We start from the raw sequence: 13,790 nt of genomic DNA, 5'->3' as shown, positions 1-13,790 counted from the left end.
CTTCTGTGCTGTATATTCTATGATAATCTATGATAATCTATGAAATTTGAGAATGCCAGTGAGAAGACACAGGCATTCCTTCTCTATTTGCGCATATCTTGTTTCGGTGGGCGTCATGGCCCTCGATGCGTAGACTACCGGTGCCCAAGATGAAGTGTCATCGCGTTGAAGCAGCACCCCACCGATGCCATCCTGGCTCGTATCTGTCGAGATCTTCGTCTCCCTGTCTGGGTCAAAAAATCCCAAGACAGGTGCAGTGGTGAGCTTGGCGTTCAGCTCCAACCACTCTGCCTGATGTGCTGCCTTCCACTCAAAGGCAGTGGACTTTTTTTACTAGGTTTCGTAGGGCCATCGTGTGTGAGGCCAGGTTTGGGATGAACTTGCCCAGAAAATTGACCATGCCCAGGAAGCGCAACACAGCCTTCTTGTCTTCAGGGGCCTTCATGGCTTCAATGGCCCTGACCTTTTCTGTGTCCGGGCGCACGCCCTGCTGAGAGATCTGGTCACCTAGGAACTTGAGTGTCGACATGCCAAAGCAACATTTGGATCTGTTCAGCTTCAGGCCATTGGCATGGACATGGCGGAATACCTGCTGGAGACGGGAAACATGCTCTTCAGGGGTCGTGGACCATATTATGACGTCGTCCCCGTACACACGAACCCCTTCAATGCCCTCCATCATCTGCTCCATGATGCGATGGAAGATCTCCGATGCCGAGACAAAGCCAAACGGCATGCGATTATAGCAGTATCTGCCAAACGGTGTGTTGAAGGTGCAGAGCCTTCTGCTGGGCTCATCCAGCTGGATTTGCCAAAATCCATGTGACGCATCTAACTTGGTGAAAAAACGTGCGTGTGCCATTCACTCGTGAGTTCCTCCCGCTTCGGGATGGGGTAGTGTTCACACATTATATTCTTATTGAGATCCTTGGGATCAATGCAGATGCGCAGGTCTCCCGAAGGCTTTCTAACACATACCATCGAGCTGACCCAGTCAGTCGGTTCAGTTACCTTGGGAATGATGCCCTGTTGCTGAAGATCCTTAAGCTGTTCCTTCAGGCGCTCCCTCAGCGGAACAGGGACCCGGCGTGGTGCGTGGACTACTGGCTTGGCATCAGGTCGTAGCAGAATCTTGTATCGATATGACAGCGTGCCCATCCCGTCGAACACATCTGGATACTGAGCGAGGATGTCGTCAATGCCGGCCTGAAGATCCACATTGGAGGATGTCATTGTGTAAACCCGCTGCACGAGGTTCAGCTGCTTGCAGGCATGCGTGCCAAGTAGGGATGCCCTGTCTGGCTTGACAATTTCAAAACGTAACCGTGCATGGGTGCTCTGGTTGGAGACGAGTAGATGGCAGGATCCCAGTGCCGTGATGACATTTTCGTTGTAGTCCAGGAGCCTGCAGGCTGCTGGAAGGACCTTGGGTGGCGTCTTGATGCGTTTGAAATCTGCCTGTGAGAGGAGGTTGGCAGAAGCACCTGTGTCCAGCTTAAACTGGATGAAACAGTGGTTGACCTGCATCACCGCAGGCCATTCGTCCACAGAATCCACAGCGAGGATGGATTGACTTTGTGATGAGTTGGATGTGGCATATTCACATTTGGTAATGATGCCCACACAGTAGGCGGAGTCCAGGCATTCTTCCTCTGGATCCGTTGTGCTGCCAGGATCAGAATCCTGTAATCGTTGTTGCACACTCTGAACGCGCTGTCGTCGGAATTGGGAACGCTGACCACTGACTGGTGGTGCAGACCTGCACAAGGCTGCATAGTGTCCAGGCTTCCCGCAGTTTAAACATCACCTGCCTCTTGCAGGGCAGTGTTTCTTTAAGTAGGCGTTGCCGCAGTTCGAGCACGTCATGACGTCGGCATCGTGGCGCTCCGCGCGTCGCCGCACATGCGCAGTGCGGGTGTCGGCCGCTTCGTTATCCCGTTTGCATCGCGCATGCGTGGGGCCCCGGGAAAAGCGCACGAAATGGCCGCTTTCATCAATGCTGAGGCGCTGCATCCAGGAGATGGCCTGCACACACTCTGCCTCATGGGAGGCAAGTTTCTCATTTTCAGCCGATTTGTACTGGGCATAGCGATTTTTGGCGTGCTCATGCACTGTACACGTTTCAACCGCGACTGGCAGGGTCATATGCTTGATTTTCAGGAGCTGCTCTCTCAGAGGATCAGAGTGAACTCCAAAAACGATTTGGTCTCTGATCATGGAGTCAGCAATATCACCAAAGGTGCAGGACAGCGCTAGCAGGCGGAGGTTAGTTAATAAGGAGGTGAGAGATTCATCCTTACCTTGTAGACGCTGTTTGAATATGTAGCGCTCAAAGATTTCATTGGTGCCCACTTCACAGTGACTGTGGTGAACGTATTATAGTAAACATTCACCACTGTATTACACTGTATCACACTGTTGCCCATGTGGGCTCCACCTATGGACCATTGTACTGTACTACACTGATTGTATCATGTTGGTGCCCTTGTGGGCTCTGCCCCTGGCTCCGCCCCCTTGAGGGGAGGTATAAAGAGCAGCTGCCCTGTAGGCGGCTCTCATTGCAGAGCAGTCGCAGGCAGGCACTGTTCTAGTTGATTAAAGCCACTGTTCACTTCAACTCTCTGTCTCGGGTGAATTGATGGTCGCATCACTGTCAAACTTGTCCAGGATGGTCTGAAACTTTGTCTTGTCCTGGCCTTCGGTGAAGTGAAAAGAGTTGAAGAGTTCAATGGCATGATCACCCGCTGTTGAGAGGAGAAGCGCAATCTTCCTTGCATCAGACGCACCCACGAGGTCTGAAGCTTTGATGTACAGCAGAAACTTTTCCTTGAATGTCCGCTAGTTGGCACTGAGGTTGCCGGAGGTCCTGAGCTGGTGAGGAGCCTGAATCTTCTCCATGGTGCCGGGATACATTCGCTGGTCGTCACGGAACGGACTGAGGTAAACCATCTAGATTAAGCAGTCTCCTGGTAGCATGTTGTGTTATGTACTCTGGGATAACACAGGCTGCAACTGGATTCAGCTTTAACCAAAAGATACTCCAGACCTTGAAGTTAGTTCAATCTAATTTATTGAACCAGTAGCACAGTTAGCACAGTTCTCTATGAGTTCGACTCTCTGCTAACCTAAGTGTGGTTACTCTGTCTGACTGAACCAGACTAGCTCTTAGCCACGTGCTGGAGGTGTGATACTGTACATACACCCTGACTCACTCTGTAGATGTTCATCAGTGGAAAGAGGCGGAGTGTGAGTGCCTCATGCCTTTTGTAGTGAGACACCACCCCTGAGTGTCCTGCCTGCTCATTGGTCATGTCCTGTTCTCTGTGTTCATTAGCTGCCTGTCTGTGCCTGTCTATATATCATTATCTGCATGTCTTCATATCAGGACAAGCATCAAATTCAACTTCACAGGCAGATGGATTGATTATGACATACATAAAGATGTAGAAATCTCACTACAGCTGACCTGTTATACTGGTGCTGGTTAACACACAGTCCAAACAGTAGCAGGGGACCCGCATCCCCAGCTGGATTAGTCCCACGCAGGCATTGGGCGGCACGGTAGCATAGTGGTTAGCACTGTTGCTTCCCAGCGCCAGGGACCCGGGTTCAATTCCCGGCTTTGGTCACTGTCTGTGCGGAGTCTGCACGTTCTCCCCATGTCTGCGTGGGTTTCCTCCGGGTGCTCCGGTTTCCTCCCACAGTCCAAAGATGTGCAGGTTAGGTGGAGTGGTCACACTAAATTGTCCAAATGTTAGGTGCGGTTGCTGGGTTACGGGGATAGGGTGGAGATGTGGGCTTAGGTAGGGTGCTGTTTCATCAGAAAACCTCAGCCTGTAGGAATAAGAGTTGAAGACAATAGACGCGGTTACAGGAGGGGAAACAGATTGTTTTTGTTTTATTTCTTGCAAGTAAAATCACAGGGGATCGAGTAGCACGCTTATTAAAATTCATGTGTCAAAAATCAGAATGAGGTACAGCCCGGCTACATTAGCGACAAACAACAGATGGGAGCTTCCAACCTACGGGAGTAATATTCCCCGCATTGCTGAGATTCATCTGACAGGATGACAATAATGACAAGAGGGAAGACAAAATTCTCACTTGCCACGAACAAAATAAAGACCTGCAGGATTTCACTGCTGCCTGCCGATTCTCGAGCATCTGCATCGTTCCTAACTTTTTGGAAATTTCCGAGCGCATTTAAAAATGGCCAGATTCTTATGACGTTGTGATAAATTGTACAACATATGGGAGGCAGCAATCAGATCTGTTCAACTCTAAGCCTAAACCAGGCAATTACAAGTAAAAATCATTCAAGGTTGAGCAAATATTAAACATGTTTGTACTGAAATATGATATAAGTGCAGGGAGAGGGGGTTACAACACTTCTGTATGGCAGGTTTTACTTTACAATTTCACTATGCCTAACACACAAAGGAAAGCTTACCGAGATGTGTATTGAAAAATTAAATTTCAACCTCTTCTGCCATGAGATGCTGATTAATTTACTTCACAATTATTCAACTCTCTCCCATTGTGCACTCTCTTTGCATTTTCTTTCTTTTTTGTTCTTTTCCCCACTGTCACACTCGTCTTTCATTGGTCCCTTGGCCCAACCGCGCTCTCACACACACCCTGAGGGAGTCGCAGGTATTTTGATGACTGCTACCCACCAATATCCAACCAAGTGTGAATACCTGACAAATGGGGCACTTGGGTTGAATGGGGATGCCACACTAATTTCGCTTTCTTAGGTCTGAACATTCTGCCAGCTTGCAAAACGGGAGCAACTGATTAAAAACTAATACTAGAATCCATTGGGTTGCATTCCATCATCAAGTTGAGAAACCAATGATCCTGATTCGGGGCCAAAGCAGATTGTACTGTCAGAGCAATCTTCATCCGTTGCGAGACTAGTCTCTGTTAGTCCGAGCTCCGATCCAGAGGACGATCGCCATTCATCATCATCAGCTTCTGATGAATCCCCTTCCTTGCTGTCTTGCTCCTTGTGCTTCGGAATATTCCTTTCCTTTCTCCTGCACCTTTCTTTCTCTGAAGGTGAAGGGTCTACTTTCTGTTGCAAAACTGGTTTAGAGATAGGTTTTACAAGCTGCCTGTTGGATCTGGAATAAGAATTCAAGAATGCAGGATTAGCAAAGGATTGTGTCAACCTTTTTTAGTTTTCACCCCTCTGACAGACCTTTCCCCTCTGGTTTGTTGCACACACTAACAGATCTGAAATTAAGCCCCACAGGCCAAGAAGGACCCGGGCTTATTTGCTGGTTTATGCTACGTTAAATGACCTCAGCAGTGTGATATTAACATTCTAGGGCTTGGGCGATTTGGATTGAAATGCAATAATCTATAAAAGGTCCTACCTGTATTGTGCAGTCATGTGACCTGTGCCATGAGGCACTGACTGGAAGCAGCCATGTTAAATTCAGTTCTAATAAAGACAACTCCTTGAGCACGTTACATGACAAGAAAAAGGTCAGGCTTCTGTTCAAGCACTTTCTTTTTTTCCAATTAACGGGCAATTTAGCATGGCCAATTCACCTACCCTGCACATCTTTGGGTTGTGGGGGTTAGACTCATACAGACATGGGGAGAATGTGCAAACTCCACACGGGATCAAACCCGGGTCCTCGGCGCTGTGCGGCAGCAGTGCTAACCACGGCGCCACCATGCCGCCTGTTCACGTAATTTCTGATGCTGTTGTGTGAAACACATGGCTAAGTGGTGGAATACACTCAGTCTGCACTCAGTGCTCAAACAATACTCACTTGGAAACAACAATTTGCATCTATGTAGCACCTTTACTGCAGTAATACATCACAAGTCGTTTTGCAGGAGTATCATCAAACGTTTGGCACCAGTGCGCGCGGGGTAGCAGGGGACCTCTCTCCGGGCCTTCGCCATGGCGGCACTCCCATCCCCACCCAAAAAACACTCCAGCAGCCCGGTGGTGATAGCCACTCTCCAGACCTGGAACCAACTACGGCAGCAATTCGGCCTGAACAAAATGTCGGACAAAGCCCCCATCTGCAACAACCATAGGTTCGCTTCAGCGCTCACTGACGCCCCCTTTAAAAAGAGGGGACAGGACGGAGGGACACTGACAGTCAGGGACCTATACACGGACGGTAGGGTCACAACATTGGATGAATTGACGGAGAGATTTCAGCTAGCTCGGGGGAACGAACTAAGGTACCGGCAACTTAGAAACTTCCTACGGAAGGAGACAAGGACGTACCCATGACCACCATGACAGACACTACTAGAGGAGTTACTTGACATGAACATCCTAGGTAAAAGAAACTGTAGCGACGTGTATGAACGACTGGTAGAGAGGGCTGACACCGTAGTGGACGCAATGAAAAAGAAATGGGAGGAAGACCTGGGGATCGAAATAGAGTGGGGACTGTTAGTAAAAATATGGAAAGATGTGTCATTTGAAACATGGAAGTCTGGCAATATCTGGTCTGAGAGAAACATGAGAGGATACAGGGAAAGATCCCACAAAGGGTAAACAGCAGCTGCAAAGAGCAGGATTGTAAAATGCAGATATCCTTGGTCAAGCAGGCTTAGCAAACAAGACAAGCAGGATTTTGAATGAAGCCAAAAACAATGGCTCACACCTTCATTGAAAGTAACTATTTTAGTCATCATCTGGAAAAGAATGGATGAGGTTCAGTTGAATTTGATGACAATTCTAGGTGTGAAATTTTGCTAATACCAGGTAAATCAGTCTACGAGAAACATATTTCAAAGCCAAAATCAAAGTCAAATTATGAGTTGAGGACACAATTGGAAAATAAAACTATAGAAATGACAGGAATTAAAAGTAACACCTCTTGAAGTCAAAGCATTTTGAACATCACAAAGGAAACAATGTAATCAGATCTATGAGATGAAGTCATGTCAAAATGAATACTTAGTTGGATTAGAAAGTTTAGATCAAAGATACTTTTTACAATCAAAGTTAAATAAGAGTTACTTGACAATAAAGTCATAAAAACTAGATAACTGTTAGAAATATATATAAACCTGAAGAAAGGGAACAGCAACGAGAACCAGAACTCAGAGGGAGAGAGGGGAGAAGCAGAGAAGGAACAAGCATCTCAGAGTCAGATTACAGTCAGCTCGGCCATGGGAAAGGGACAGGGCAAAGCTAAAATAGCTAATACATCTAAGGAACACTAGAATTTAAAGAGGAGGCAGAGTCAGCTCAGAGTCAGCTCAGAGATAGCCAGCTCTCACAGCTCGGTGCATGGGAAAGACAGGACACAGCAACCAAGCTCATCAGCGAATACATCTAAAGAAGACCAGATTTTAAAAAGAAGATTGATTGTCAAGTTGGGCCTGAAGGTCCCTTCAACCAACCAGAAGGATCCAGAAGCAAGATCTTTTCCCTTTCTGTAAAGACAGTAATTGCAGCTTTTAAAAGAAAAAATATAACAATAAAATAACTTAATTTAACCTGAAATAGTGGTTTTTCCAAAGTCTACTTTACTTACTTAGCAATGCGGGACCCAGGATCAATGCTACTAAGTGGTAAGTAGATGAAATCTTTGGTGAAGGTATGGGTTATACCGGGGGATAACTTGAAAATATAGTTAGACCTGAATAGCACCCACTGAAGCCTGCATCGGAGTCAGGGAGTGAGAATCCCTGTTCACCATTTAGAATGTCGGCCCTTTTTGGTATAGGGGGACTTCTAAGAATAGTGGTGAGTTTTCAAAAACAGGACTCTAGAGCAAAGCACTGCATAGGGTCAACTCCACCGCCACGTTTGCAAGGCTCAACCTGATGCAACTAAAAGTGGTACATAGAGCCCACTTAACAAGACCAGAATGAGTTTGTTCTTCCCGGAGGTGGAGGACAGATGTGAACGGTGCCAAGGAGGCCCTGCCAACGATACCCACATGTTCTGGTCTTGCCCCAGGCTTGCTGGGTACTGGACAGCCTTCATTAAGGCAATGTCCAAAGTGGTGAGGATGAGGGTGGAGCCATGCCCGAAAGTGGCGGTCTTCGGGGTATCAGACTAGCCAGATCTATTCCTGGGGAGGAGGGAGGACGCCCTCGTCTTTGCCTCCCTGATCGCCTGCCGTAGAATCCTGTTCGGCTGGCGGTCAGCAGCACCACCCAAAGCTGCAGACTGGCTGTCCGACCTCTCGGAATCTCTCCAAATGGAGAAAATCAAATTCGCCATCCGAGGGTCAGACGACGGCTTCCACCGAACGTGGGAGCCATTCACCCAATTGTTCCGGGACCTGTTTGTGGCCAACAAACAAGCAGAAGAATAGCCAAGCAGCCAAGGGAAAGTAGCCAAGGTGTGAGGAGGGAAAGACGGGGAGGGGTGGGGGGGGGGGGGGGGGGGAGAGAAGAACGTACAGGTGGAAGAAATGGCGAACAGTTGAAGCAGAGACGAACGCGCAACAACAACGGCAGCAAAGGCAGACCGGGAGAAGCAAGCAACAACATCTGCGCCCCCACTACCCAGGTCCATTATTGCTGGGGGTGTGTTCACTCTCTCTGTACTAGACAAAAAAAATGTATAAAAATGAAGGAATACACAAGACGGGCGTACAAATGTAGTGTAATTGTCTCTCGTCTCCCCAGTACCTCGATGTATATATACCTCCCCAGTTCCCCCCCCCCCCCCCCCCCACTACATGTATTTCTTCATTTGTTAATCAAGTAATTTTGCTAACTATATAGCGTTGTTGTTTTTATCTTGTGTATAATAGCTTCTCAGTTTTTTCTTTCTCTTTTGTGTACATGTGTAAATGTACTATGTTCGAAAACCCAATAAAAAGCATTTATTAAAAAGAACCAATTGACACCAAGCTGCACAAGGAAGCGTTAGTGCAGATGATCAGAAGCGTGCTCGAAGATATCGGTTCACAGCAGCATCTTGAAAGAAGAAAAGCAAAATGAAGTGGCGGAGAGATTTTGGGAGAGAATTCCAGAACACATGGACTTGGCAGGTGAAGACACAACCGTCACTAGTAGTCATTAAAATCAGAGAGGCCGACTTCCGGGTGCGGCGATGACCAGCTGAGTCGCACGTTTCGGCAGCTCCCGGTGAAACGGACTTTTGGGCTCTTGATAGGAGCCCCAACGGCAATTTTGACGGCTAAAAACACTGTGCGGTAAACCAGAAGGGAACCCCCCCTGGATACGGATGAAAAAAGAAGGGAAAGTGGCCGGATTGCAGTGGATCCTTTAGAACAGCGGCAAGGAAGGCAAGCAAAAACCAAGATGGCGTCGGAAGGTAGCAGTTTAACATGGGGCCCTGAACAACAAGAGTTCTTGAAATGCTGTGTGGAAGAGCTCAAAAAGGAAATGAAGAAAGAGCTGTTGGCCCCGATACTACAGGCGATCGAAGGGCTAAAGGAGGAACAAAAGACCCAGGAGCGGGAGCTTCGGGTCGTGAAGGCAAAGGCAGCCGAGAATGAGGACGACATACAGGGCCTGGTGGTGAAGACGGAGACGCATGAGGCACATCAGAAACGATGTGTGGAAAGGTTGGAGGCACTGGAGAACAACGCAAGGAGGAACAACCTGAGGATTCTTGGTCTTCCTGAAGGTGTGGAGGGAGCGGACATCGGGGCATATGTGAGCACGATGCTGCACTCGTTAATGGGAGCGGAGGCCCCGGCGGGTCCGTTGGAGGTGGAGGGAGCATAACAAGTGATGGCGCGAGGGCCGAGAGCAGGAGAAATTCCCAGAGCCATAGCGGTGAGATTCCTCCGTTTTAAGGATAGAGAAATGGTCCTTAGATGGGCAAAGAAAACTCGGAGCAGTAAATGGGAGAACACGGCGATCCGCGTTTATCAAGACTGGGGTGCGGAGGTGGCGAGAAGGAGGGCGAGCTTTAATCGGGCCAAGGCGGTGCTTCATAGAAAGAAGATAAAATTTGGAATGCTGCAACCGGCAAGACTGTGGGTCACATATCGAGGGAGGCACCACTACTTTGAGACGGCGGATGAAGCGTGGACTTTTATTGTGGAAGAAAAACTGGAATGAGCGGGTTATTAAAAAGAACGTTTGAACAAAGTGGTGGGGCGAATGTGGGGGGCAAAGAGGGGGGTTAAAAAGGGGGGAAAGAGGAGTTTTATGTACTAATCCTGCGATGTGGTAACTTTTCTCTCTCCCACAGGTGGTGATAGGGGGAGGAGGGGAGGTGGAGGAGATGGGGCGTTGGCCATTGGGGGCGGGGCCAAGGGAGAAGCGCGGGCTTGGTTCCCGCGCTATGATAATCATGGCGGGAATAGAGAAGCAGGAAGGAGGGGGCGTCGCACGGTGCGAGCCGAGGTCACGGGATGAAGCCGAGGTCGGCCAGAGTTTGCTGACTTCTGGGAGCAACATGGGGTGAGTAATTACACTAGCGGGGGATCTAGCAGGGGGGTGGGAGGGGGGAATTACTGGGTTGCTGCTGCTGGGGAGAGGGGGGAGCTGGTATGGGAGGGGATGGGCGGGGGGGCACCGTCTGGGGGAGATACAGCTGCGTGGGAACCGGGTGAGGAGCTGGAAAAAGGTGATGGCTAATCGACAAGGGTGTGGGGGGGTAGGAAGCCCCCCAACCCGGCTGATCACGTGGAACGTGAGAGGGCTGAACGGGCCGATAAAGAGGGCACGGGTACTCGCACACCTTATGAAACTTAAGGCAGATGTGGTTATGTTACAGGAAACGCACCTGAAACTGATAGACCAGGTTAGGCTACGCAAAGGATGGGTGGGGCAGGTGTTCCATTCGGGGCTAGATGCGAAAAACAGGGGGGTGGCTATATTAGTGGGGAAGCGGGTAATGTTCGAGGCAAAGACTATAGTGGCGGATGACGGGGGCAGATACGTGATGGTGAGTGGCAAACTGCAGGGGGAGACGGTGGTTTTGGTAAACGTATATGCCCCGAACTGGGATGATGCCAATTTTATGAGGCGGATGCTAGGACGCATTCCGGACCTAGAGATGGGAAAGCTGATAATGGGGGGAGATTTTAATACGGTGTTGGAACCAGGGCTGGATAGGTCGAAGTCCAGGACTGGAAGGAGGCCGGCAGCAGCCAAGGTACTTAAAGATTTTATGGAGCAGATGGGAGGTGCAGACCCGTGGAGATTTAGCAGACCTAGGAGTAAGGAGTTCTCGTTTTTCTCCTATGTCCATAAAGTCTACTCGCGAATAGACTTTTTTGTGCTGGGAAGGGCGTTGATCCCGAAGGTGAGGGGAACGGAGTATACGGCTATAGCCATTTCGGATCACGCTCCACACTGGGTAGACTTGGAGATAGGGGAGCAAACAGGAGGGCGCCCACCCTGGAGAATGGACATGGGACTAATGGCAGATGAGGGGGTGTGTCTAAGGGTGAGGGGGTGCATTGAAAAGTACTTGGAACTCAATGATCATGGGGAGGTCGAGGTGGAAGTGGTCTGGGAGGCGTTGAAGGCGGTGGTTAGAGGGGAGCTGATATCAATAAGGGCACATAAAGGGAAGCAGGAGAGTAAGGAACGGGAGCGGTTGCTGCAAGAACTTTTGAGGGTGGACAGACAATATGCGGAAGCACCGGAGGAGAGACTGTATAGGGAAAGGCAAAGGCTACATGTAGAATTTGACTTGCTGACTACGGGCACTGCAGAGGCACAATGGAGGAAGGCACAGGGTGTACAGTACGAATATGGGGAGAAGGCGAGCAGGTTGCTGGCACACCAATTGAGGAAAAGGGGAGTAGCGAGGGAAATAGGGGGAGTGAGGGATGAGGAAGGAGAGATGGAGCGGGGAGCAGAGAGAGTGAATGGAGTGTTGAAGACATTTTATAAAAAATTATATGAAGCTCAACCCCCGGATGGGAGGGAGAGAATGAGGGGCTTCTTGGATCGGCTGGAATTTCCCAAGGTGGAAGAGCAGGAAAGGGTGGGACTGGGAGCACAGATCGAGGTAGAAGAAGTGGTGAAAGGAATTAGGAGCATGCAGGCGGGAAAGGCCCCGGGACCGGATGGATTCCCAGTCGAATTCTATAGAAAATATGTGGGCTTGCTCGCCCCGGTATTGGCGAGGACCTTTAATGAGGCAAAGGAAAGGGGACAACTGCCCCCGACTATGTCTGAAGCAACGATATCACTTCTCTTAAAGAAGGAAAAGGACCCGCTACAATGCGGGTCCTATAGACCTATTTCCCTCCTAAATGTAGATGCCAAGATCCTGGCCAAGGTAATGGCAATGAGAATAGAGGAATCTGTCCCGGGGGTGGTCCACGAGGACCAAACTGGGTTTGTGAAGGGGAGACAGCTGAACACGAATATATGGAGGCTGTTAGGGGTAATGATGATGGCCCCACCAGAGGGGGAAACGGAGATAGTAGTGGCGATGGATGCCGAGAAAGCATTTGATAGAGTGGAGTGGGATTATTTGTGGGAGGTGTTGAGGAGATTTGGTTTTGGAGAGGGGTATGTTAGATGGGTGCAGCTGTTGTATAGGGCCCCGATGGCGAGCGTGGTCACGAATGGACGGGGATCTGCATATTTTCGGCTCCATAGAGGGACAAGGCAGGGATGCCCTCTGTCCCCATTATTGTTTGCACTGGCGATTGAGCCCCTGGCGATAGCGTTGAGGGGTTCCAAGAAGTGGAGGGGAGTACTTAGAGGAGGAGAAGAGCACCGGGTATCTTTGTATGCGGACGATTTGCTACTATACGTGGCAGACCCGGCTGAGGGGATGCCAGAAATAATGCGGATACTTGGGGAGTTTGGGGATTTTTCAGGGTATAAATTGAACATGGGGAAAAGTGAGTTGTTTGTGGTGCATCCAGGGGAGCAGAGTAGAGAAATAGAGGACCTACCGTTGAGGAAGGTAACAAGGGACTTTCGTTACCTGGGGATCCAGATAGCCAAGAATTGGGGCACATTGCATCGGTTAAATTTAACGCGGTTGGTGGAACAAATGGAGGAGGATTTCAAGAGATGGGATATGGTATCCCTGTCACTGGCAGGGAGGGTGCAGGCGGTTAAGATGGTGGTCCTCCCGAGATTCCTCTTTGTGTTTCAGTGCCTCCCGGTGGTGATCACGAAGGCTTTTTTTAAAAGGATTGAAAAGAGCATCATGGGTTTTGTGTGGGCCGGGAAGACCCCAAGAGTGAGGAAGGGATTCTTACAGCGTAGCAGGGATAGGGGGGGGCTGGCACTACCGAGCCTAAGTGAGTATTATTGGGCCGCTAATATTTCAATGGTGAGTAAGTGGATGGGAGAGGAGGAGGGAGCGGCGTGGAAGAGATTAGAGAGGGCGTCCTGTAGGGGGACTAGCCTACAGGCTATGGTGACAGCCCCATTGCCGTTCTCACCGAGGAACTACACCACAAGCCCGGTGGTGGTGGCTACACTGAAGATTTGGGGACAGTGGAGACGGCATAGGGGAAAGACTGGAGCCTTGGGGGGGTCCCCGATAAGAAACAACCATAGGTTTGCCCCGGGGGGAATGGATGGGGGATATGGAATGTGGCAAAGAGCAGGAATAACGCAACTGAAAGATCTGTTTGTGGATGGGAAGTTCGCGAGTCTGGGAGCGCTGACCGAGAAATATGGGTTGCCCCAAGGGAATGCATTCAGGTATATGCAACTGAAGGCTTTTGCGAGGCAACAGGTGAGGGAATTCCCGCAGCTCCCGACACAAGAGGTGCAGGACAGAGTGATCTCAAAGACATGGGTGGGGGATGGTAAGGTGTCAGATATATATAGGGAAATGAGGGACGAAGGGGAGACTATGGTAGATGAACTAAAAGGGAAATGGGAAG

The 13,790-nt window shown here is 49.5% G+C and overlaps 1 protein-coding gene across 1 annotated transcript in view; it reads right to left on the bottom strand.

The window, feature by feature from the left end:
• Positions 1-3,868: 3,868 nt before the first annotated feature.
• LOC140392034 (von Willebrand factor A domain-containing protein 3B-like) overlaps positions 3,869-13,790 on the bottom strand; it is a 233,774-nt gene continuing 223,852 nt past the window's right edge. Inside the window, exon 27 of the mRNA XM_072477209.1 lies at positions 3,869-5,126. Coding sequence (XP_072333310.1) covers positions 4,811-5,126 — 316 coding nt within the window. The 3' untranslated portion in view covers positions 3,869-4,810. The remainder of the gene's footprint in view (positions 5,127-13,790) is intronic.

This window comes from Scyliorhinus torazame, chromosome 15, assembly GCF_047496885.1.
Source record: "Scyliorhinus torazame isolate Kashiwa2021f chromosome 15, sScyTor2.1, whole genome shotgun sequence".
NCBI classification, from domain to species: Eukaryota; Metazoa; Chordata; class Chondrichthyes; order Carcharhiniformes; family Scyliorhinidae; genus Scyliorhinus; species Scyliorhinus torazame.
This window is presented reverse-complemented; position numbering and strand designations above follow the sequence as displayed.